Raw genomic sequence first — 22,924 nt, forward strand, 5'->3', positions numbered from 1 at the left:
ATCTGGGAAAAAAGCCTCATCCTCTGTCTTGCATTTTCATAGTTCAGGTGAAAATATTTTTCTGTCTTCGATTTTGGTAAGATTGTGGCAATTGTGCGTATGCTATTTTCAAGTATGTACAACTTCTTAATTCGGATGGACTTTCAAAGTGTAATTGACAATACTTGACACTACAAAAAGTTCTTTTTCTTAAGGAGAGACTTGTGCTGTTGAGATGTGCCCACTTATAACAATAAGGGATCATCTAACTTTGGGTTTTTTTGCCTTACACTGTTGAGTTGCCAGTATTTTATCCTCATGCTTATGGAATTTGGAATCTAATGTTAAATATGAATGTTAGCATCCATATTTATCAGTTTCGAAGCTTTCATAGGATTTATTTAATATCCTTACAGCTTAAGAAGGCGACAATTTTGTTTGTTAAATTGCAGTGAATAGAAATAAGGGCAGAGATAGATGCTATTATAAGCTTCCTAGAATCATAGAGTGGTTTGGGTTGGAAAGGACCTAAAGATCATCATCCTGTTCCAACCCCCCTGCCATGGGCAGGGACACTTCCCACCAAACCAGGCTGCTTAAAGCTCCATCCAGCCTGCCCTTGAACACCTCCAGGAGTGGGACATCCACAGCTGCTCTGGGCAACCTGTGCCAGTGCCTCAGCACTCTCATTGTGAAGAATTTTTTCCTAATGTCTAATCTAAATCTTCTCCTTTCCAATTTAAAGCCATTCCCCCTTGTCCTGTCACTATATGCCCTTGTAAAAAGTCCCTCCTCAGGTTTCTGTAGTCCCGCTTCAGGTACTGGAAGGCTGCTGTAAGGTCTCCTTGGAGCCTTCTGTTCTCAGGGCTGAACAAGCCCAACTCTCTCAGCCCGTCTGCATAGCAGAGGTGCTCCATTCCTCTGATCATCTGCTGCTGCTCTCTTGTCCCCTATCCTGTACTGAAACCACAGATTGCTCCAACCCAGGTGTATGACCTTGCACTTGGCCTTATTGAACCTCATGGGGTTCACACAGGCCCACTTCTCCAGTTTGCCTGTTTGTTTTTAATAGTTCAAATTGTGGTAGATATTTCAAAATTACTAAATCTGAGCTGGACGGTTTCTACATCAGATTACTGTAGTGGTTGGGTGGCTTAGATAGTGTTCTTGTGTATATTGACAATTCTTAATGTTTCTGGATATCTTATCTGGTTCTGAAGTGTTATCTCCTGTTGAGCTCCTAGATCTTCAGATATAGCTTGTAAGCAGAACATCCAGACTTCTTGAATCAGGTAACATATCAGGTTTTTTTAGTTAGTGATGTCTTAACAGCAAATAGAATATGGGTTTCTCAGTGGAATAGGCTCCCCTATTTCATCCTTCTTGTTGCAAGTCTAAGCAATTTCTTCTAAAAGAAATTATCTGTCAGCATTAGCATTAAACTATCCATAAAATGTTAATTTGAACCGAATTTCCAGATCAAACAGAAAACTTAATTGATGTCAGTTAATTTAATTCTTGGTAGAAATGAGAAAATAAGTACACAGATGCCGAAGACTGCTGCTGTCTCTTTGCTAATAAAGCAGCTAACGAAGCATTTTCTGTCTGTACCTGGAGGGGGCAGGTCCTTGGTGGGAATCATTTCCTCGAGGAACAAACCCTGCTACCCTTCTGCATCACGTCCCAGGTGATGTTGGTTTCTTTTTCCTGCCTCTATCTTCTGCAGCATTATTGCATTGCAATATACTCAGGCAAACAAAAGAAAACGGGTATGAAGAAACTTGACTGCCTACACTCCACTCCAGGTGAAAAGCCTGCATCAGGTGTCACAGTTGTTAGTCATGGTCACTTACCTCTTCACTGCAGGCAACGGCAGTGAGTGCGATACAGATCTTGGAACCTGCCAGCTGCAAGAGATCTGTGTGCACGTGTGGGCTTTGTTGTAAAATGAATCTGGGCTTGCTGACCGCAGCTTTTGTGAGCCGATTCTGTCCATATGGAGGAGCTCATTGTTATTCAGCTTGTAGGCTTCTTTTAATACTCTCGTTTGCCAGAGATCACTGCAGTACTGCTGCTGGATTGCAGGTGTTTTCTGCTGTCACTTGGAAACAGCTTGAGCTCATATTTAGTGTGGAATTTGGAGTTTGAGCAATAAATCCACACAAGTCATTTGAAGAGGCGCATAGGATTTAATTGTGCCTTCAGTCTCAGGGTGTTCTGAAGACTTAGAGGATTTTGTAGCTTTTAAGCCAGCTACAGTCTTGATTCATGCAGTTGAAAACACTCGTCCTTAGGGAGTTGAAAGTTGTGTGCAGTAGTTCATATTGTTCTCTCCCTTCCCACTGTGTGTAGTGGTTTTTGGTTTTGTGAGGTGGTGTTTTTTTGTGTGTGTGGGTTTTTTTTCCCTTTTAATTTAAAATGTAGAATCATAGAATTATAAAATTACTTGGTTGGAAAAAACTTTGAGATCATTGAGTCCAACCATACTTGTCCACTACTAATCACTAAACCATCTCCCTGGACGCTTCACCTACCCATCTCTTAAACATCTCCAGGGACGGTGACTCAACCACTTGCCTGGGCATCCTGTTCCAGTGCTTCATAACCCTTCAAGAGAAGAAACTTTTCCTGATATGTAATCTGACCCTGCCTTGGTGCAACTTGAGGTCATTTCCATGTGCCCTATCACCTTTCTCTTGGGGGAAGAGACCAACACACATCTTGCTACAAGCTCCTTTCAGGGAGTTGTAGATAGTGATAAAGTCACCCCTCAGCCTCCTTTTCTCCAAGCAAAACAGCTCCAGTTCCCTCAGCCACCTCTCGTAAGGGGCTGGAGAACAAGTCTTCACCAGCTTTGTTGCCCTTCTGTGGATGCACTCCAGCACTTCAATGTGTTTCTTGTACTGAGGGGCCCAAAACTGAACACAGGATTTGAGGTGCTGTTTCACCAACGCTGAATGTAGAGGCACAGTCACTTTCCTGATCCTGATGGCCACACCGTAGTCATTCTTTGGATGGCACTGCTGAGCTTTCAGAATGACACATTGTCACCATGCAGTTGCTCTGTTCCTATTGCACATTAGCAGGTCGCCTTTGTGATTGAGATCTAACACAGATATTAATGAAATAAAGTGGGATGGCAGGAAAAGATATCTCTTTATTTCTCTTTTTTTTTTTTTCATTCTTCATTAAAAAATAGGTTTCTATTTAAAGATATAAGAATCTCGGCATTCATGTGATAGTGCTATAAGTGATGTCTATGCCTTCCTCTTCTTGCACCAATGCAGGCACCAGTTATATCTGAATGTGAGGTGTTCAGTATATAATCGTTCTGTCAATTATTTCTCCAAAAGCAAGTGGCAAAGGCCTGTAAGCTATGGATTAATCAGACTGTACAAAGCTTTCTTCGTTTATTAACTGACAAGTATTTTTATTCCCTGGAAATTGAAGGAGAAAATATTTTTTTTTTTGTTTTTGGATGAGAGATACTTTTCTTTTGAGATTTATCTAATATAAGATTAATACACAAGTGTTTGACATTGCGGGGAAACCTCAGTGTGAATAGGCCACTTTCATCATGTTTGCTAATCTCTACTATGTATGAGATTTTGAGTATTTTTGCTAAAGGGCACTCTTCTCCATGTCGTTTTTTGTCTCCTTTTTGTCAGGATTATTTTCCAGATATTAAGGCTAAGTTTCAGGCTTGTTTTGGGAAATGGATCCTTCAGAATTTTGATTTTAACAGTTTTGATTCACTGACTGCTGCCACAGAACGAATGCATAGCTTTTATTGTTAAGCCTGATTTTTGAGTGGGAAATAGCAGTAGTTTGAAGGAAGTAGTTATAGTGTAGTTCATGGGTCTCAGCTGGAACTTGAGAAGTTGCCTCGATCTGAGACTTCCTTTTTCTGATAGAAAAGGGAAAACTGTTTGTACTAATGAAAAGACCTTGGTAACATGAGTATGCTGTGATCTTTTGTAGAGAAATATTTTCTGTTTCATTTTAAGTCTCGTTGTTTGGCTTAGTGGAACACTTCTAACGTTTTCAAGTTGGGTGTTTTTGGGATGCTTCCAGGACTCCCCAGTGTGTGATATACTGCTGATTTCAGGCATTGCACTTTGCTGTGTGATGGATAAATGGCTGCACCATCGCTCTGTGTCCTAATTTTTCTCCTTCTAAAAAGAAAAAAACTGACTAATCCTTCCTTTTTTTCCAACAACAGCTATATAACATGTTTTGAAAAATTTCCTCATGCGAACTGCAGCTGCATCGTGTCCTGGAGCCACCATGTCTCATCACTCAGTAAAAGAAAATGTTATGCTTGGAGATGGTTGTGCAGAGCCCGTGTTCCACAGATCGAAGATGCGTGGATCAATAAAAACGGTTTTGTCAGTTCTGTGCAATGAATTAGTACTCTAGTTAGGTTTTAAAATCTGTGAGATGAATGCTAATTTTGAGCTTGCCAAATCTAGAGATGAGAAGTGAGAAAATCTACATAGACTCCAATTCCCATTGCTATTTAGTTTATAGGTGTTGGGATGACCTTCTAAACTGTGCAGTGATAATTGCCTATTTTACATAATGTATAAAGCTTCACAGAAGAATATTTGTAGTGATGGAACATGAACAATCATTGTCTGGTAACTAATAAGAACGTAAAGCCGTTCTATAAATGGTGCAGAGGGGCTCTAAAGGGAAAAATAAACAAACATGCTCAGGCAAATGAAAGGATGGCTGGTTACGCTGCGATCTGGGCTGTATATTTAGTGTAAGCGCAGCCCGTGAGCTGTTATCCGTGTTACTACGGTGCTGTGCTAGTTGCCAAAAGATCTAGAGAGGAGAAGTGAGGGTCCAATATTCCTCTGTGTTTCAGGAGGTTCTTCAGGCCAGATCAAACCTTGGACTTATTCTTTGGGTAGAATATAAATTAGAGTTGAGAACGCATCTTGCAGATAGTTTAATCTGGAAGGAATCCAGTTTGCATACTTTCATGGCGTTTCCCAGCACAAGCTGGCGAACAGTAAATAGAAATTATCTGAAAAGTTGCTCTGAAAGCACTCGACTCTTTGAATCTGAACTAAAACCTATTTATAGAGTTTCATGGAACATCAGCAGTCTCTTATCACAAATCTATGATTTTGACATTCGATAGAATATCTTGAGTTTTTAGGAATATGTAGAAGTTCTGATAGGATTGGTGTTTTCAGAGCCAGAAAGGAGATAAAGAAGTTATGCATTAATGTATTGAAGACTGACATTTTTAACTCACTTGTATATACTGAATTCATGGGAAAAGCTCTAGTTGTCCCCTATATTGTGTTTACATGGCCAGTTTTTTTTAGCAGGAACTGCAGGGGTTGCCTATATAAGAGATTGGGCGCTGCCCTGCACATGTCAGACACAGCTGGTTCCAGCTTGCTCCAAAAGAGACCCAAAGCTGGGCCCATCAGTGAAGCTGGTGACAGCTCTGTGGTATGATACTCAAAAAAAAAAAAAAAAAAAAAAAAAAAAAAAAGGATTAAAAACTGCAGTGCAATGGTTGTGAGAGAGTGAGAAAAATGTGTGAGAATCAACTCTGCAGTCTCCAAGGTCAGTGAAGAAGGAGAGAAGGCGGTGCTCTGAGTGCCAGAGTGGAGATTACCCTGCAGCCATGGTGCTGCACGATGGAGCAAATACCCACTTGCAGCTGATAGAGAACCCCACACTCCCTAAGTGAATATACTCTTAAAGAAGCTGCAGCCTGTGGAGAACCCGTGGAGCAGGCTCCTGACAGGAGCTATGGCTCCTCCAGAGGAGCCCACACAGGAGCAGGTTTTCTGGCAGGAATAGCAGCTCGTGGGGAGGACCCACACTGGAACAGTTTGCGAAGGACCTTCTGTGGGAGGGACCCCATGCTGGAGCAGGGAAGGAGCGTGGGGAGGAAGGAGCAGCAAAGACAAGTGTTATGGACTAACCACAAACCCCCGTTCCTTGTCCCCCTGCTCAGGGTTAGGGAGGAGATAGAAGAATTGGGATCAAAGGGATGTGAAGTGGAGCCTGGGAAGAAGGCTTTGTTTCTCACCATCCTACTCTTATTTTTAATTGTCAATAAATTAATTTCCCCAAGCCAAGTCTGTTTTGCTCCTGAGGGTATTTGGCAAGTGATTTTCCTGTGTATCTTAACTCAGCTTTTGCATCTTGGTTTCTGCTCTCTATTCTGTTGAGTGAGGCGGGGGGAGAGCAGCTTGGCGGGCAGATGGCAGCCAGCCAAGGTCAACCCACTACAGCCTTGTCGAGGATATAGGCAAGCTTAAACTTCGCAAAGTATTCGCAGGTATGTTCCTGCAAATTCTCTGCAGTCCATGTTCCTTTGAACTGCCCCTGATGATAACACAAGTGAATTCAGCAGTTTTGTTTTTCTTGTTGCGGGTTTCACTACATTCACGTGATCCTGTTTACCAGCACAGCCCAGAACAGTAACTTCCAGCAGAGCTGAAGACAAAGATCAATGACGTGTTCCACAAGTGCTCTAAATGCAGGACAGGATGTCTAAATGATGTCCTCCTACATTTCCTTTGTGCTCTCTTCATGTACTACTTGTTTGAGTAATCTTGTCAGAAAAAAACCCACCCCTCTTCACATTTCCAACTACCAATCTGTAGTAATTGATTTTGAAACAGTATTTATTGGGATGGCAGTGGATTTTTGTAGCTAGTATGTGTTAGAACTACTGAAGTCATTATAGCTATTAGGAATACTCAACAAATTCTCTATTGCATCCTCGCTACAGAAATGCCATGAGATGGGAAGCTTTTAGAAGCAATAATCAAATTAGTATTAATAAGAACACACTGGAATGAGTGGTGTGTTTTGGGGGCAGATGGATGTGAGGACACAACATTTATTTGATGTATCTTAAACATTCCTGCTCCCTTACAAATGTTATTTAACAGTGATTGGTTTGTACTTTGCTTATTTCACTAAGCTGGCTTTCTTGGCAATTTCTGGTCCCCTTTTAACTTACAAAAAAATGTAGAAAAGTTATTTTATGAGCTCCCCCTCCCCAACCTATTTCTCCCTGCCTTTTTTCCATCATGCAGCTTTCATCAGTTAAGTTTGTAGATTTCTTATTAGTGGAAACACAGTGGTTTCCAATTAAAAACTGAAAAAAAAATTAAATCTTTCAGCTTCAGATTTGAGAATAATTTATTTTAATACAAAGATGTTACGAAATTGATGTAACATGAAAATTATTTCGGTTCTCGTATTATTTTTAATTATCTTTTTTCTCCTTCAATTAAAACAACTGCAGATGAGTGTGTTCCCAAACTCTTGGCTCTTTGTTCTGAGACAAATCTGAAAAGTCCTTCAATTAAAATTTGGTCTAAATCCTGTAGTCCCATGTGAAAGGCTGTACCTGTTTGATATTCTATTTATATCAACTTGTAAGCTTGAACTTGAAATACTGGTAGCTAAACAGTGTTTTGGGGAACTGCCCGGTATTGCAGGAGTGATGACATTCCAATTTCTCTGAGAAATAGTTACTTCTGAGGTCTAAGAATATGAAATTTGTTTTGTCTGCCCTAAAGTGGCCACATAGCAGTTGTAGCTGGCAGTCAGACCATCGCGATAGCTTTATGTTTCCTTATTGATTAATTTCAAGCTATCTGGAAGGTAGTTATAGCATTTTTAAAGTGAAAGGAGCTCAGAGTCACCTTATTTGTATTTCTGTCATGCTGATAGATTTTTTTTTCCCAAAGGTCTCAGTTGTGTGGGCTTTGGAGAATAGCTGTGCTTTTTTCTCTTTTCTTGGAGTTTTTGACATTCAGAAAGTTGCTTCTACTTCAGTAGACAGCTTTGCACTAGCTTCTGGAATAACCTTTTGTTTCCTATTTCTTGTCCATCTCCTAAACCTGTGCAGTTCTTTTGCCTCTGTATTCACAGAAAGGAAATTTCCACAAGTTTTCCCTATGCTTTTTATTTTTATTTTTTTTCAGTTTCAGCACTGTTTGTGTATGCAGAGAGATATAAAATGCTACTGCCTTAATGTACAGGTGTGAAGAGTGGAAGTAGGTGTAAGGCAATGGGAAAATTGCTACTCAAATCTGATAGAACTAGGTGCATAATTTCAGAAGAGTGAAAACAGCTTAATTATTTAATTTTTGGGTGATTTACCTGTAGTTTTGTACATTAAAATAACTATGTTGCATGGTATACTTTAAAAATCTCTTTCTATTGGTTTTAAGACCCTTAGCACTTAGTGATGATCATAGAATCAGAGAATGGTTTGAGTTGGACGGGACCTTAATGATCATCCTGTTCCAATCCCTGTGCCTTAGGAAGGGACACCTCTGACTGGACCAGGCTGCTCAAGACTCCATCCAGCCTGGCCCTGAACACCTCAAGGGAGGGAGCATCCATGACTTCTGTGGGCAACCTGTGCCAGTGCCTCACCACTCTTATTGTGAAGAAATTTTTCCTGATGTCTAATCTAAATCTTTCCCCCTCCAATTTAAAGCCGTTCCTCCTTGTCCTGTCACTACATGCTCTTGTAAAAAGTCCCTCCCCACCTTTCTTGTAAGCCCCCTTCAGGTTCTGGAAGGCCCCTATAAGGTGATTCCCACCTGCTTTAATTTGACTGCTAATTATGTTCTGGCAGTTTTGTATATCATCCTCTTAAAATGCCTCTCCCTAAATAACACATCACGCTTCCTCTACCTCCCTTGCCTTTTCCCTATCTTCTTTTCTTATTGTTCACATTTGTGCTTTTCATTAGGCATGACTTGTAAATTGTTGCTCTTCTGCTTTTTTAGGCTCTGAAGGTGTTACGTTGCCAGAAAGCAGTTGCTGCATCTTTACAGTGTGGTGTGTGTCGGCGTGCAGGTTGCAGTGTCTTGAGCTGAGTCACAGCAGTTCGGCGGCATTTCTGTCAGCCCTGAAATTCTGGCTGCTGTGACTGCATGTTATAGTGTCCGCTTGCATCTGCAGTGTTGGAGTAGGTTTGGACCACTTGGAACAGTAGTAGCCTTTTGCCACATTCCCACGAAAGATTTTTGATGTAGTAAAATCTGATGAGTTGGGTTACGAATCCAAGTATTTGTCTTGTACCTTCACTTTAACTTCTCGAAGATCTTGTTTTTCTGAAAAGAAAATGTGACTTATTTTGTGTTAGCACCTGTCGTTGAGTGAAACGCAACCTTGGCTCAGTAGCATCTGAAGAATAATGGCAGTTTGTGATAGTGTTTTAATCAGAGAGAACTTCCCCCTGGACCTGCATCTGACTCATTTTTCAGAGAAACCTGTCAACAACGCATCTCCGAGATGACTTCAATATTACTCTGGGATTAAATAGCCTATTGTACTTCAGGTACAAAGTACACTGATGCTTTTATTTTTCTGCATTTTTATAGCACATTATCACAGTAATGTGAGCTGTTGGTCCCTGTTGTCAATTTTTGTTTGATGTACTCTTCCAAAACAGCGGGTGTTGGCAGATAAAGAGTATGTGTGAGTAATTTTATAGTGTTCAGTAGTTACACCTCTTGATTTTTTCTATGCCAGGGAAGAAGGTGGGGTAGGGAAGGAGGGAAAACATAAGCTGAATTTCTAGATTAAATACAGTACAAGTTTGTACTTACGGCTAATACATACTAAAATCTCTTGTCTTCAGTTTGGATTATATTTAAATGAACTTAAGGTTAACAGTGTCTCTTCTCCAAGCCTTAAGGTGGGCTGAGTTATTTCTAAATTCTTTCAAGCTGTCATAACAAGAAGTTCGCTGTTAAATTAACCAATTTCAGGAAATATTTTAAAACGGGAGACATATTTGGTAGTTTTCACTCATATTCAGACTTATTTATGTGATGGCAGGTGACAACTGTGCTTCTGCTGAAGAGGGAAGAGTTGATGAAAAGCTATTGGATTTTCATCAAATTTGATCCACCGGAGTTGTAGCTCTTAATCCTTCCAAAATGCTGTTACTGAAACATTTATGTTCAACCTCTCCATTTCCTACCCTGTTGCTAGATCTTTCAGGAATACCTTTGCAGAGATGGTGTGTTGGTTTACTGTGTTACATTTCCTTGTTTCAAAGGGATATTTGACTTTGGTTGTAGTAACATCAGCCATGCAAAGCTAGGATTTTAATGTGTATTGAAGAAATGTCTTCAGTGGGAAGAGGGAACCAAAATGCATAACCGAGATACATTCCCCCCCCCCCCCCCCCAAGTTATTTTGGGTTTAATTTCACAATGAAAATTTCATACTGGAAGTTTCTGAATGCTTTCATGTGAAGTTGGTGAATTTTGGAATAATTGTTTTGCCTCCCGGGAAGGTTCCTGTCTGACCACCATGGCTACATCTGCAAGTTAAAAAGAGGGTTTAAAGGCAATTTAGGCATACCAATTGCTTTGGCCAACAAGTTTTCCACTTGCACCTGCTGGTTGTAGTTAGAGCTCAAAGCTATTTTTTGTGATAAGTTGAGTTCTGATGGTTTCTTGATGTCGGGGTAACCAGACAGCCCTATTGCTCATGATCTGTCCAAGCTTTGCAAATGAGAACTTGAACCCTTCTAAAATGCTGAATATCCAAATTGCTGTATATAAGCACAATGCAGATAGTGGGAGGATCTGTGTTTAAATCACAACTTGTGCTTCCCTGGGTACAGCCGTGCTCTTCCCCTCACTCTCTGACAGAGAGGACAGCTTGTCCTTGCCCTTCGTTGGGAGGATTCTGCAGTTGGTCTGCTTTGACCAGGTTACAGGATGCTTGTTTGCCGGCTGCAGTTTCATGGACTGAACTGCGTCTTGATTTTTACTGTGGATTTTGATTCTGTGAGGGACAGGAAGCTTGCAGAGGCTGAGAACAATCTGTTTGGAATGAAATAGGTTATTAGGCAGGACTGAAATCCATAAAAGGCATTATGTGTATTATCCTAGAGATAATCCTTGTAACTTGGAATAGCTGTTTTCAAAGTATTGCATCAGTGTTCGGATTAGATGAAGTAGACTTTATTTTGTGTACTGAGTTCAGGAATGCTTTTTAGCAATTTCAGGACATTTCTGCTGAGATATGAGAGTCCATGACAAATGATCAGATTTTTCTGGGTTTTGTGGATCCTTATTAATGAGTTTACTGCATCAGTAACTTCAATATTAACAAGTAGATGTTTTTTGCCTTTTTTCTTTTTTTTTCTTCAGCTTAAATCCGGTGCACAAGGCATAGACTAGAATTAGCCTTGTGTTTGTTGTGTTACAGAAGCTTCTTGTGGTCTTTGCAGTGTGTGCTTGTAGCTCTTCATCTTGCATCAGTAGCGGAATAAAAGTGTTTATTTTGAGAGAAGTAGCATTGAAAACTTGATGGTAGGTTTGTAGATGTTGTGAAGATATCTCACTGTAATCTTCATCTCTCTGTAGGAATGTATGTAGTTGTCTAACGTATATTTGTTAGTGCATTGATTGCCAACGTCATTGTTTCTGTGCAACAGCAGAATTGATTAATAAATGCCTTCTTAAGTGCACGCTGGATATTTGTAAAATATTTCCAAAGTGTGCATAGTGTAAGCCAAACAGTACCTCCCTCTGTACATCTTACTTGAAGTAGGAGATAAGTAGCTGCTGTGGAGAATTCTGTTCTGATTAACCTGTGTTACTCTTTAAAATCAAATATACAATCAAAAGTTTTTCATTCTTGTGTTGTGGTCCCCTAGTACTGCACTTTGTGCTTACTTCTCTGTGATAAGAAGCTGATATGGCATCTCTGCATTGTCTGTGCTTAACTGACGTCTCCCATCTCCCTAGAGGTTGGGGTAAAAAACAGACTCTTGCCAGACTGTCCTAAGCTTTATGGATAGATTAAATCTGAAATCTCTTTGTCTTACACCTAGCAAAATTTACTGAAAATAAAGGTGATGGGTGTGTAATGTAGGTGGTGGATGTAATGTACGTTTATTTTGCTGATATGATGTTTTGTGAGCAAACAGACATGAAGTCTGAGGGTTTAACTTTTTTTTCCTGTTTGTTTGTTAGTTTTTCCCTTTATGTTCTTTGGACCAAACTCTGGAGTTGTTTTATATTGTTTTAGCTGATGCAAACTAAATGGATGCAAACAAATTTGTACCAGTGTTGCTAAATACCAGTATGAATGTAACCAGTTTAGTGGGTATCCCAGTTCAACTTTATTACAGCCGCTCTGCTGTGTTTTCCCTCAGCATGAGTCCAGGACCCAAAGAATACAAGACAGCCTTTGAGGCCCTAGTTCCTGTTTCACATGGGAAATGCCATGGCTGTTTACTTTGTTTTGTTTACCAGTCCTTAGTCAGTGAAACTGAAAACAACAGAAGCTTCTTGTCTGTCATTAACTTCCTTTTCTGCTACCAAGGATGAAGAAATGGATAGTGTTTTCTTCCCCAGTTCCTGCTGCTGCTCAACAAATTTGTTTCCCCTTCGTTTGGGTGTCTGTTGTTAGTCCTGCTGTCCCTATAACCATTTCATAAACATAAAAAACACTGATATAGTGCTGTGTGACACTTTACCTATTTCATATGGTAAGAGGGGATTTCAGTCTCTTTTTCTCTCTACTGAATTTAATTCTAGTTTTTAGTAAAGTGAATGACAGGTATTTTAAGTAGCTTATTACTCAGATTTTCAAAGCAACTCTACTTCGTGCTGGGTAGACATGACTGATAGTATAAGCAGGCAGGTATCTCAATTTGCCTTGATGTCTTTCTGCAGACTTACTCGAACTTGTCAGAGACTCACCAAGAGTAGGTTTAGTGTCATAAAACCTTCTTGATGCCATTCAGACTCTTCATAGGGTTTACCTCGAGGATTCTGTTTGCACTTAGGGTATTACTGCAGTTCAAATGTTTGCTCAAAATTGAATAGCTCGGAGACAGTCATTGAACAAAGCTATTCAGTTATGGTGAACAGAGCTGTGGCATGTAACTCTAAGGATTTTGGGTGAAAACACTTTTAATTTAAGATTATAATTCAGGTTGAATACAGAAGGGCCTTGCAGCTCCTCTGTAACGGATTCCTGATGGTTCCTTCAGCGTGTCACTATGGTAGGTGGAGGGACACCTTAGAGCCACATCACGTAGTATGGATCACAACAGCCTGTCCAGGAGCCTGTAGTAATGAGTGTAACATGCTTTTGCTGGAATAAAGCAAGAAATATTATTTTCATCCTGCTGGAACTTTTATAATAATTAAGATTTTATTTTCCTGTTGTGCGTCAGGGTGAAACTGTGCTCAAAATAGCAATAAAAAAAAAAAAATCCTGAGGTGTCTCCATGCAGAGGCTGTGGCCCCAGAAGGCAAAGCACTCAGTTGGCATCTGGGAGGCTCCAGTTGAAGTGCGAACAGAGTCCAAAAGCTGTTTTTCTCACACTGTTGGGGAAGGACCAATCCCTGGGTTCCTCATGACATCCTTTCCAGGAGAAGGCAGGAAAATGAAAGACTGGTAAGTAAAAGCCTGTTCTAGCAGTAACCACTCATCTGCGCTTGTTTGCGAATGCTTCTTTTTCTGTATCATGCAAGGTCCAGAGAGGTTTAGCAGCCTGTTTAGCTGAGCCAGAACACAGCGTCGGCTGTTAAGCAACAGCTTGTGGTCACTGGGCAGGTTGAGGGGAGTTTCTTCTTCCCCACGATGCTGGCAAACTTTTATTTCGGTCACCATGAGTCAGTGCTAGTGTTTTTCTGAGCTGGCTTGGAGCTTTTCAGTCTTATTAACTGGGGGAATTAACATCTACAACAAAAACAAACTCTCATTCTCTTCCTGTTTTAATCAGTTAAATTGGCTGTGTAATTAAATGATGAGTTAGACAGTATGTCATTCAAAGACTGTGTAGAGGAACAAACCTTTTTATTTGAGCCAGTAAAATGATACAAACATAGATGTAACTTTTCTGACTAAAGAACTTTTTTAACTCCTCTAACTTTAGAGAAATGGAACAGCCTCCTCAAAAATGAAGAGCCCCTTCCAGAAACTTCTTCCATAAGCATTGTTTTTGTGATGCTTTAAGCTGGGAACAGAGTTCATCATTAAATTCATCATTAATGATGATTTTTAAAATGTAATTATTGTTTGCTCCACTAATTTTGACTAATGCTGGTGTAAAAATGATTAATTGGGAGACAACATAATTAGTGCAGTGTAGCATCTGACTACTTGTATTTAAATCTGCTAATGTGGGAAGCATAGCTCTTGTTATGAAAGGTTCTGGCTTGTGTCAGAATCTAAAATATTAGAACCATTTTACTCTTTAAATTGATGCTGCAAGTCTTAGTGCTGTGCAAACATTCATGCTCTATTACTAATGAAGATGTACAATACAGGAAACCTGAAATTATGTCAAAATTTTAGATAACTTTTTTAAAATATTCTTTTGATTTATGCTGCTGAGGAAAATGATTTTTGTATGTCATCCTAGTATATGGCATTGGGAGAACAAAGAGGAAATTTATTGCACAGTACGGTTATGTTCTGTCTCGCTGAAAGATGGTTTCGCTTTTATGTTTAGTAGGTTGTCACAGTTAAAGTAAGTATGAGTAGCGTCAGTGTACAGGAGGGATAGTTTAGTTTTCAAAAGCCTCTGGGGACTGCAGACATAATATATACTTCTGAAGTACAAGGGATCAAAAATAATATGCATTTTCAGCTAAATTTGCTTATAAACTCGTAACTGATACCTGAAAAGGCGTTGGTGTGGGAAGGATGGTGTGGCTTACATTAGGCTGAGGTTAAAATTCCTGAAATATTCCTGCTTTTTATCTGCCAGTACTGCTCCTGTGGTCTAGTGTCTGATCTTACAATATAATACAGCAGCTGATTCGCAGCATATTTTATTAAGACATTAATTATAAAGAGTAGGACCAGTACTAGGAAGGGTCATGGATTTCAAGGGGAGTGTGGGAGTGACATTCACAGGCTGCAGATGAAACGGATTACATGTTACAGTTCTCACCACAGTAGGAGTTCCAGGAAATTTAGTCTTTAGTGGAAGACCATAAAATAATTTCCATGGACTAGAAAACCTCTTGTGTTTTTCCATGAAGACCGTATCTTTGTTTCTTTGCTGCTGGGTTATAGTGTGTTACAGAAACAATGCATTCTCTGTCTCCTTGCACAGTGAGAATGCAAATCTGCTCTGATACTACTCGAACAGCTGTTTGTAGCATTGACTATACTGTGGTCAGTATAGTGTTTACATCTCCTTAAAGCCTAAATGGGTAGGTGATTGACCATTTCGTAATGGTCATGCTGCTGCCTTTCATAGCAGTGACGGAGGGGACAAATAGTCATAAGCTACTGAAAAGGTCAGGTGCCAACTACACCCTTGGGAAGGAGAGCAAAGGATGACTTAAGCTTAGACATAAGACATTAGGTAGTTGTTGCACAAGTCAGACCAGTCTTTACATGCTGGCAAGCCTGAAATCATACCCAGCCCAAGTCTTTACATTTACATCTATTAAGAGCTGCCATAAATGTTTTGGATTGTGTTGACAGTCGAGGGCGGGTTGTGTGTTGATTTTTTTTGTGTCTCTTAAGAAAGGAGTGTTGTTTGAAATTGGGCTTACTTCAGTGTTACTTGTCGCAAATTAGCAATAATGGTTTCTTCTGGCCTTGCAACTGATTATGTTAACCTTTGGCAAATTAATTATCTTTTGGCTGATGACTGCACACTTTGTAAAATGGAATTCCAGTAGAACTCTGCCAGTTCTTGTGGTTCCACTTTGTAACCCTTGTGGTAACGTTCGTAAGGCTTAATAGTGAGGTGATGACATGAGCATTCAAACTGCAGCTTCCAATGGAATTAGTTATAGGCATAGCCAATGGAGATGATTTAATTTTAAGGTGTATTTATTTATGTGAAACACATATGAAAAAAAAATTGCAAATTAAGACCGAGTAAATGGCTGAGTTGTGCTTTATTAGATTATGTTCCCTTTCTGTTTTATTGCTGGTTTATTCTGAGTTTTGTTCTTTTCGTGCTCCATTAACTAATATGTATTAGCAAGGCTGTGTTATTAAAAATAGTCATAGAGATGTTGCAATAGCTTGTTACTATTAGTAGGGGTTCCTGTAAGTCCTTTAGCCAATTACTGCTTAAAAGCACAACAGTAAGAACAGTTGATTTAAATCCTTTGTAATATATTTTAGACTCCTAAATTCTAATTTCATGTTTTGACACAGGCTTCCTCTGTGGAATACTGCTTAGCAGGACTGCTTTTCTTTCCCTGCTCTTGTTTTGAATCCTTTGGGATCATTTTAAAACTGCTTTGAAATCGCTTTTAGTAGCAGTTGGTTCAACTAATTTCCAAAGTGACCATTTTCTGCTGGTGGCTGTGCAGCGTCTCGTGGGATGTTGTGGAACTGCAGGTATTCTGCTGGATGAAACTTGATTTTACATTTTGTTTCTTCAGGCAAGTTAAATCCTCGCTTTGATGCCTTCCACCTCGCAGTGTTAATCCTCATGCAGTAACACTACAACAGATTCTAATCTGAAGAAATAGTGAATGTTTTTTTAAAGGGAGGAAGAGGTGTGTATGTTTTGCAGTGGGTTTTTTTTGGGCAGAGCATAGCTAAATATATTGATTTTACAAATAGTTGAACTCTGTCTTTAGCTTTTATTTGTTTTACTTCTGAATACATAAACAATTCATTTAACTCGAAATGTTCCCTGTTCTCTGTGTAAGTCTTTACTGGAAAACACTCACAGAACCAGACATGCTAAACTTAGAAAAACAATTAAAGATATAAAAAAAAATACTAGTGTAATATAGCTCTTAACTTATTGCTGCTTGAGCATAGTGTGTAGCAGAAGAATAGAGGAGGTGTAAAAAGCAATTTGTTTTTAGGTGGTTAAGGCATCTCTTGAGAAGTTTTATCCTGGAATGAGTGGTTCTGCGCCTTGCTGTGCAAGTTCTTTTCGCCTCCCCTACAAATACGTTCTTGGGTAAGGAAGCAAAGGACTTGGTTTTACCAAACAGTTCAGTGATTCTGTAGTGAGAAAAATGGAAGGTGATTTTTGTTTAGCGAGAAGATTACTTCTGTGTGTGAATGAATGTCAGCAGCAAGAAAATACTGCTTTTAAGGGAAACAAGCCTGGTGGTGGGTGTTGCACCAGCTCAGTCTGAACTCCTACTGACTCCATAGACCAAACTATTGATGCCTGAGTTTGGATCGTAAAGACAAAGAAGCTGCTGCTCATTTCCAGGCTCAATGTTCTGCCAAGCAGTATGTGGAGGAAGATTGAAACAATTGAAGGAACTTTTTTCGCCCCCCCAGTTTCTGAGGGGAAAAAGTGTAGTCTGGTGCGCTTGGTCAGATCTCCTGTTCTTGGCACTTTAACACTTGGGTGCAAGGAAACCATCGAGTGACTGAGTTGGAAAGAAGCATTGTAGGTCATCTGGTCCAACCCGCTGCTCAAGCAGGGCTATGCAGAGCTGGTTACCTAGGACCATGTGCAGACAGATTTTGAATATCTCCGAGCACGGAGACTCCACAAGTTCTCGGGGTAACCTGGGCTACTGCTCCAAAACTCTCACAGTGAAAAAGCATTTCCTGACATTTAGAGGGAACCTCTGCAGTGTTTCAGTTTGTGCCCATTGTCTCTGGTCCTATCAGTGAGCACCACTAAAAAAAGTGTGGCTCCATCCTCTTTGTACCCTCCCTTCAGGTACCTCTGTCTACTGAGAAGAATCCTTTGTGTCTTCTCCAGGGTGAACAGTCCCACTCATTACCTTTCTGTTGGCTTCACAAAGAGCTGGAAAACCCAGACAAATGTTCCAGGCTAGGTCTGGCAGCTTGTGTGCTCTGCCTTGCTTAGGTTAAGAGGTGGAATTGGCTGGCTCCTGGCTGAAAACATCGTGTAACAGTTGTGATGTTGCTAGAAAGAGTGTGTGTAAGGACTAAAATCTATGCAAGAGAATGCCTTGATGTGTGTGTCCTTGAATATTTGTCATGAAGGTTGAGTTTTGGCTTTTGAGAATGCAGTTGAGTTCTACCAGTATTAAATCTTGGATTTTTATACTTTTGTTGATGAAGTCATTCTTGTCAACTCCAGGCATCCAAAGTTTTCAGGTTCCCAAGGTATCCTGAAAAAGAAAGGAGGTTTTAAACAAAGAATATGTAAAATCTCCAACCTGTAATAGGGAATGCCAAACAGTCACAGATGTTTTTCATGCAGCACTTGCTAAATACCAGTAAGATTTCTTACCCAAGAGCGTAACAGTGATGTGTTACAGGAGCCACGTCCTCTGAGGCTGTTTGTTTAAATCCTCTTGTTTATTATTAGCTGGAATGCAGGGCTGTGGGCCGTGGTGGAGAACACTAGCATGGTGCCTGTGTGACGCTTCTTCTTAACAAACAGCGTCTTTGTTTGACTATCGGCAGTTCATGTAACCGTAGAGGGACCATGTCTTGGAAAAGAAGGAGCACGTGTCAAGTGGCTGGGTTTTGTGGAGCAAGTGCTGCAAATGGAAGAGGAGAACTTTCCTCTATTCATTTTTGATAAACTGATTTAGAATATGGTCTAGAAATAAACAGATTTACTTGATGAAGACTAAACCAGAGCTTTACAAGGACTGGGCAGAAAATCACAATCTGAAGACTGGTAAAGTGTTGTTTTGTTTTACGTACTGGTCTTTAATTGTTTATATAACGTGCTGTTTTGTTTCTCTATCGTTCTGAGTTAGTGATAACTCTTGAGTTTTAAATATTTAATAGTATTAAGGTAGATGATTATATTTAATGGTGGAAGAAATGTAGCTCAGTTAACTTCTGGAAATATTGTTTTTCCTGAGTAAGTATTGCTATGTAAAAGGGATTGCTTTTCCAACTGTAACTACTTTGCTTTTGTGATAAAAGTGCCCTCTGCCATGAAAAATAAAAATAAAATATAATACAATAAATGATGTTTAATCGTATATGTTTAGTATCTGTGTGCAGGTATTTACCATTATTTTTCCTTTTGAACATGGGCTACCCACAACAAAATACTATTAGATGTACGTCATGGCTTTTATATCATTGTTTGTGGGAACAGACTGGAAGGGAAATAAACAGTCTGGGTATTAAAGGGACTTTCTGATATGACCAGAGATTGACAAAATGTTTTGTTTATTGCTCTGATGTGTGCTGTGACTGTGTAGATGCGTAGCAGCTAGTGGTAGTGCCTGCAGCCAGGAATTTGTGCCGCTGCAGCTCTTCGTGCAGTGGAATGTGCTAACAGGCAAGAATTTGAGTGAAGTAATGGGAAACAAATTAGCATGTTCCAAGTCTTTTGGGGTTTTCAGACTGCTCTGCGGTTGAGGAGGCAGTGGTGATGGGTCAAAAACGAAAAAGGGAGAAGTTTCTTTTTTGGAATTTGGGATAAGAATTCACAGGATGCTGTTGGTGCACTGTCACATCAGAAGGAGTCATTACTGAAATTTATGGCATATCTACAAGAAGCAATTTATTATGCTGCTGATAATGCATAGGTGCTGTAATGTATCTTGCACCTCGACACTCCTTTGGTACGGTAAAGTACACATTGAGGCTCTTGGTGGTACTGACCTCGTGCAGTCTTGCAGAGGAATCTGGTTCTTGCCTATTGTTACCTTTCTCAGGTGAGGTACTCTATGGAACTAGGTGTTTTTAGGCTAGCTTCATGGAGAAGCTTCACTAGTGATTTTGAGTCACACCAACAATCCTGCCAGTTGACTGATTACTTTTGGATGAGCTGAAGATGGATGCTCAGTTCATTGCAGATGAAAATCACTTTTTAAAATGCTGTGCCTTAGTGTTTTGCATTTCTGTAGTTGAACAGGATTAGAAGCCACACAGGATTAGGCAGAGTTCAAACTTAGTAACCCTCAAGGAGCAGAAGCTTTTCTTCTTGTGGGAAAGACCAGGATTTTACTGTCAGTACTGGCAGTTCCTCATTCAGCAGCAGCTCAGCTCAGTCAGGCTGTGCAATGAAAAGTATGAACTTACAGCTGCTGTTTCTCCCTATGAAACACAAGGGAGAATATGGCACAAATTGAAGAGTAAGGCAGGATTATTTCTTTTTGAGTTGGATTGGATCTTCATACTGTAGCTCTGTATCAGTACCTGGTTTCTTGCAAAAATTTTTCTTGATTAAATTCTAATAGTGGTCAGAATTTGATTTTTACATCTCTTTGTAGGCCACCTGCTTATTTTCTCTTTAATAGTGTTTCTTTTTCCTTGGATCTGTTGCTTTGCTGTTAAATACATCACGTTTGGCAGTTGGTCCCTTCCAGTTAGTCTTACATTCATCGCGGAGTAGAACATTATGCATTTTTTCCTTTGCATTATGTCCATTAATATTATTAATTCCTCCATGCTTAAATTTATTGCACTTGCCTTCCTTCATTAGGAGTTGAAGAATTGGGAATTCTGAACAAGTAAATGGCTCTCCCCAATGTTCTTCAGGCTGCTTGGTGTAGGAACTAGCAGTTTCGAGATAGTTTCTAAGTTTGTGTAGGAAGCCTGTTTGTCAGTTTCAGGAATTTATTTTAATTTAATGGAGTGTTTTTCAATTTTTATATAATTTTTATAAAAAATCCCTCCAGTTTTAAAAATGTGGGATTTGATTTTCAGCGCAATTATGATGCACGCAGAGACGACGTGAGAGTAGATAGAATGATAACACCCAGAATTCACCAGTAAATTTGTTGCTACTAAGTAACACTAGCATGTCCAGATTCTTATTTCCACTCTCAGAAAACAAGTATTGAGGACTCACTAGGATTGTGTCTTTCTGTAGGACTAGTTCTGTTTTGTGCCTGTGCCACTTAGATTTCTTACGTCCCATCACCTCTTTCTGTTCTGAAGAAGTTGTGCCTTTTTCAATTATTTGATAATTGATGAGGTGAGAAGAGATTCTAATCAGAGTGGTGAAGGAAGAAAGCTTGTGCTGATGCTAGACAGTGCTTTCCTCTTGCTTTGTAGGGCTGCTGGCCATCCACAGGTGTCTAATTTATCAGGCCTGACTCTTTAGTTTAAAATGGGTGAGTTGCAAAATTTTAGTCCCATCCTTAAGTATACTTTTGAAAATTTAAATCTAGCAGTTTGCTAGTCACGTCAGCAGCACTGACAAGTGAGGTAACCTGACTTCCAAAGGGAGCAAGAAAGCAGTAATCTGGCTGTTAGGTCAGTCGTTTTTCACATCATCACAGACTGGGATTTTGTTTGGTTTTCTGTCTGTGAGAGTGCTTCAGTTTCTTTGCCTGCTGCTTTTCAGAACTCACATGTGTAATATTTGTAAATACAGAATACAGGTCAGTGTGACACAGTGATGAGGGAAAGCCCTCTCTAATGGAGAGTGTTATGTGTATCAGGGCAACTGTTCAGGAAAGTTTGTTACTGGCCTTTTTGTTTTTATGTTGTACCTTTTTCAAAAGCCGGATGTGTGACATTGCTTCTTGACAGGATTTTAAGCACACTCATAGTACCTTGTAAGCCTCACCAATTAAGGAGGGGTACTTATATGCACTTTTTCATATGCCACCATTGGTAGATTTTATCACCATTGACTATATTTATTATTTTAAGGTTGTTGATAATATATTTCTGCGTTCTTTAGTCAAAGTCAGTTCTCTGCACTAGTAATTGACTGTATAGTCAGCCTCATCTGAAGTCTCATTGTTTCCAGTATATTGTGGTGTTGATCATCTGTAATGTAACTTTTAATTAAAGAATTTAATTGTACATGTTTCACAACTTTAACTGTTTTCAGTGAGATAAGACTGACTGAATAAAACTGATAAGACTTTAGAATACCAGTTATTTGTCTTTATTTTGTCGTGATGTAGTGATGCATTTTTGTGCCTAGGAAGATAGTTCATGAAGAATTTTTCTTGTTCCCGTATTTAGCTTTTACTTTCTCAAGAATCATTGTTTCTAACTTGGAGATAGTTAAATAATTCCTCTTACAAGAAAAATAATGTTTTATGCTTATCTCCCAAAATATAGCCTTTTGTCCTCATCTCAAGATGTTTTCCTGAGTTTGAGCTATGGGCAGATTAATGTAGCATTAAACTTTCTCAGTGCAGCTAGAAGGTTAAGGTGATTCTGGCAGGAAGTGAAGATGATTACTTTAAAGACAATGAATACCATAATTTCCACACTAAATCTAATTGAATTGTCATGAGGCACAAAACAGGCCAAACTTCATTTCACATGTTAGTTATGCAGAGGAGAGGCAGGAAAGCCATGGCCACATTTTCAGCGTAAACTAAGACTCGGTTTCTGGTGCACATACAGTTTTGCATTCTTTTAAGCAAAGGTTTAAATTTTGTTTCAACTTTTGCCTCTTATTCTGTGTGTGGTGTTGAAGAGCTACGTATGTCCTTTTGAGTATATTTTAAAATACAAGTAGTAATCTTGTGCGTCTGATGGGGTTACTGAGGTTCTCTGCCTTTCCCTGAAGAAACTTCAAGTGAAAACATGCAGAGACCATGCTAAATCTTTAACATGTGGCTTAACAGGCCACCTTGGCACAACACCTTGTCTAAATAGCTGAGAAATATGTAGGTAAATTTGATTAAAGAAATACTGTGTTTGAACAAATAAACAGTTTAATAATGTCCTACAGTATAATCTGATCTGTTTTTCTATTTCGTTGGCCAGATGGCTGATATGTACAATTCCTGAAGTTCATTATGCTGCCATGAAATAAATAGTGAAGAAAACCCATATGCTGGGAGTTATTTTTACAACACTGTGCGCTCGAAAACTATTTCAAACCTTTCTAAAGCTTTGCTTTACTGAGGGTTCATTGCTTTTTAATAATTAAAGCAAATCGCCGCGACTTTTTCACAGACTTATCATTGATTTAAAACTGCTTTGCCTCATTTGTTTGAAATTGTAATCACATTTGGGATATTGAACTGCATTGTGTTTTTGAATTTTGGAAGCAGCAGCTTTCTTACTTTCCCTTTCATGGTACCCTCTTTAC

General features: G+C 39.5%; 1 protein-coding gene across 7 annotated transcripts in view; it reads left to right on the plus strand.

The window, feature by feature from the left end:
* The window catches only part of USP6NL (USP6 N-terminal like), a 120,269-nt gene that overhangs the window by 33,691 nt on the left and 63,654 nt on the right, over window positions 1-22,924 (plus strand). The window contains exon 1 of one of the 7 annotated variants that reach the window (XM_054068248.1): window positions 18,265-18,574. The exons of 5 other annotated variants lie outside the window; for them this stretch is intronic. In XM_054068248.1, the coding sequence (XP_053924223.1) occupies window positions 18,517-18,574 (58 nt within the window). In that variant the 5' untranslated portion in view covers window positions 18,265-18,516. Of the gene's footprint in view, window positions 1-18,264; window positions 18,575-19,435; window positions 19,572-22,924 lie in introns of those variants that run through there. One more of the 7 variants, XM_054068234.1, reaches the window with a different exon arrangement.

The sequence above is a fragment of the Cuculus canorus genome, chromosome 1 (assembly GCF_017976375.1).
Source record: "Cuculus canorus isolate bCucCan1 chromosome 1, bCucCan1.pri, whole genome shotgun sequence".
NCBI lineage: Eukaryota > Metazoa > Chordata > Aves > Cuculiformes > Cuculidae > Cuculus > Cuculus canorus.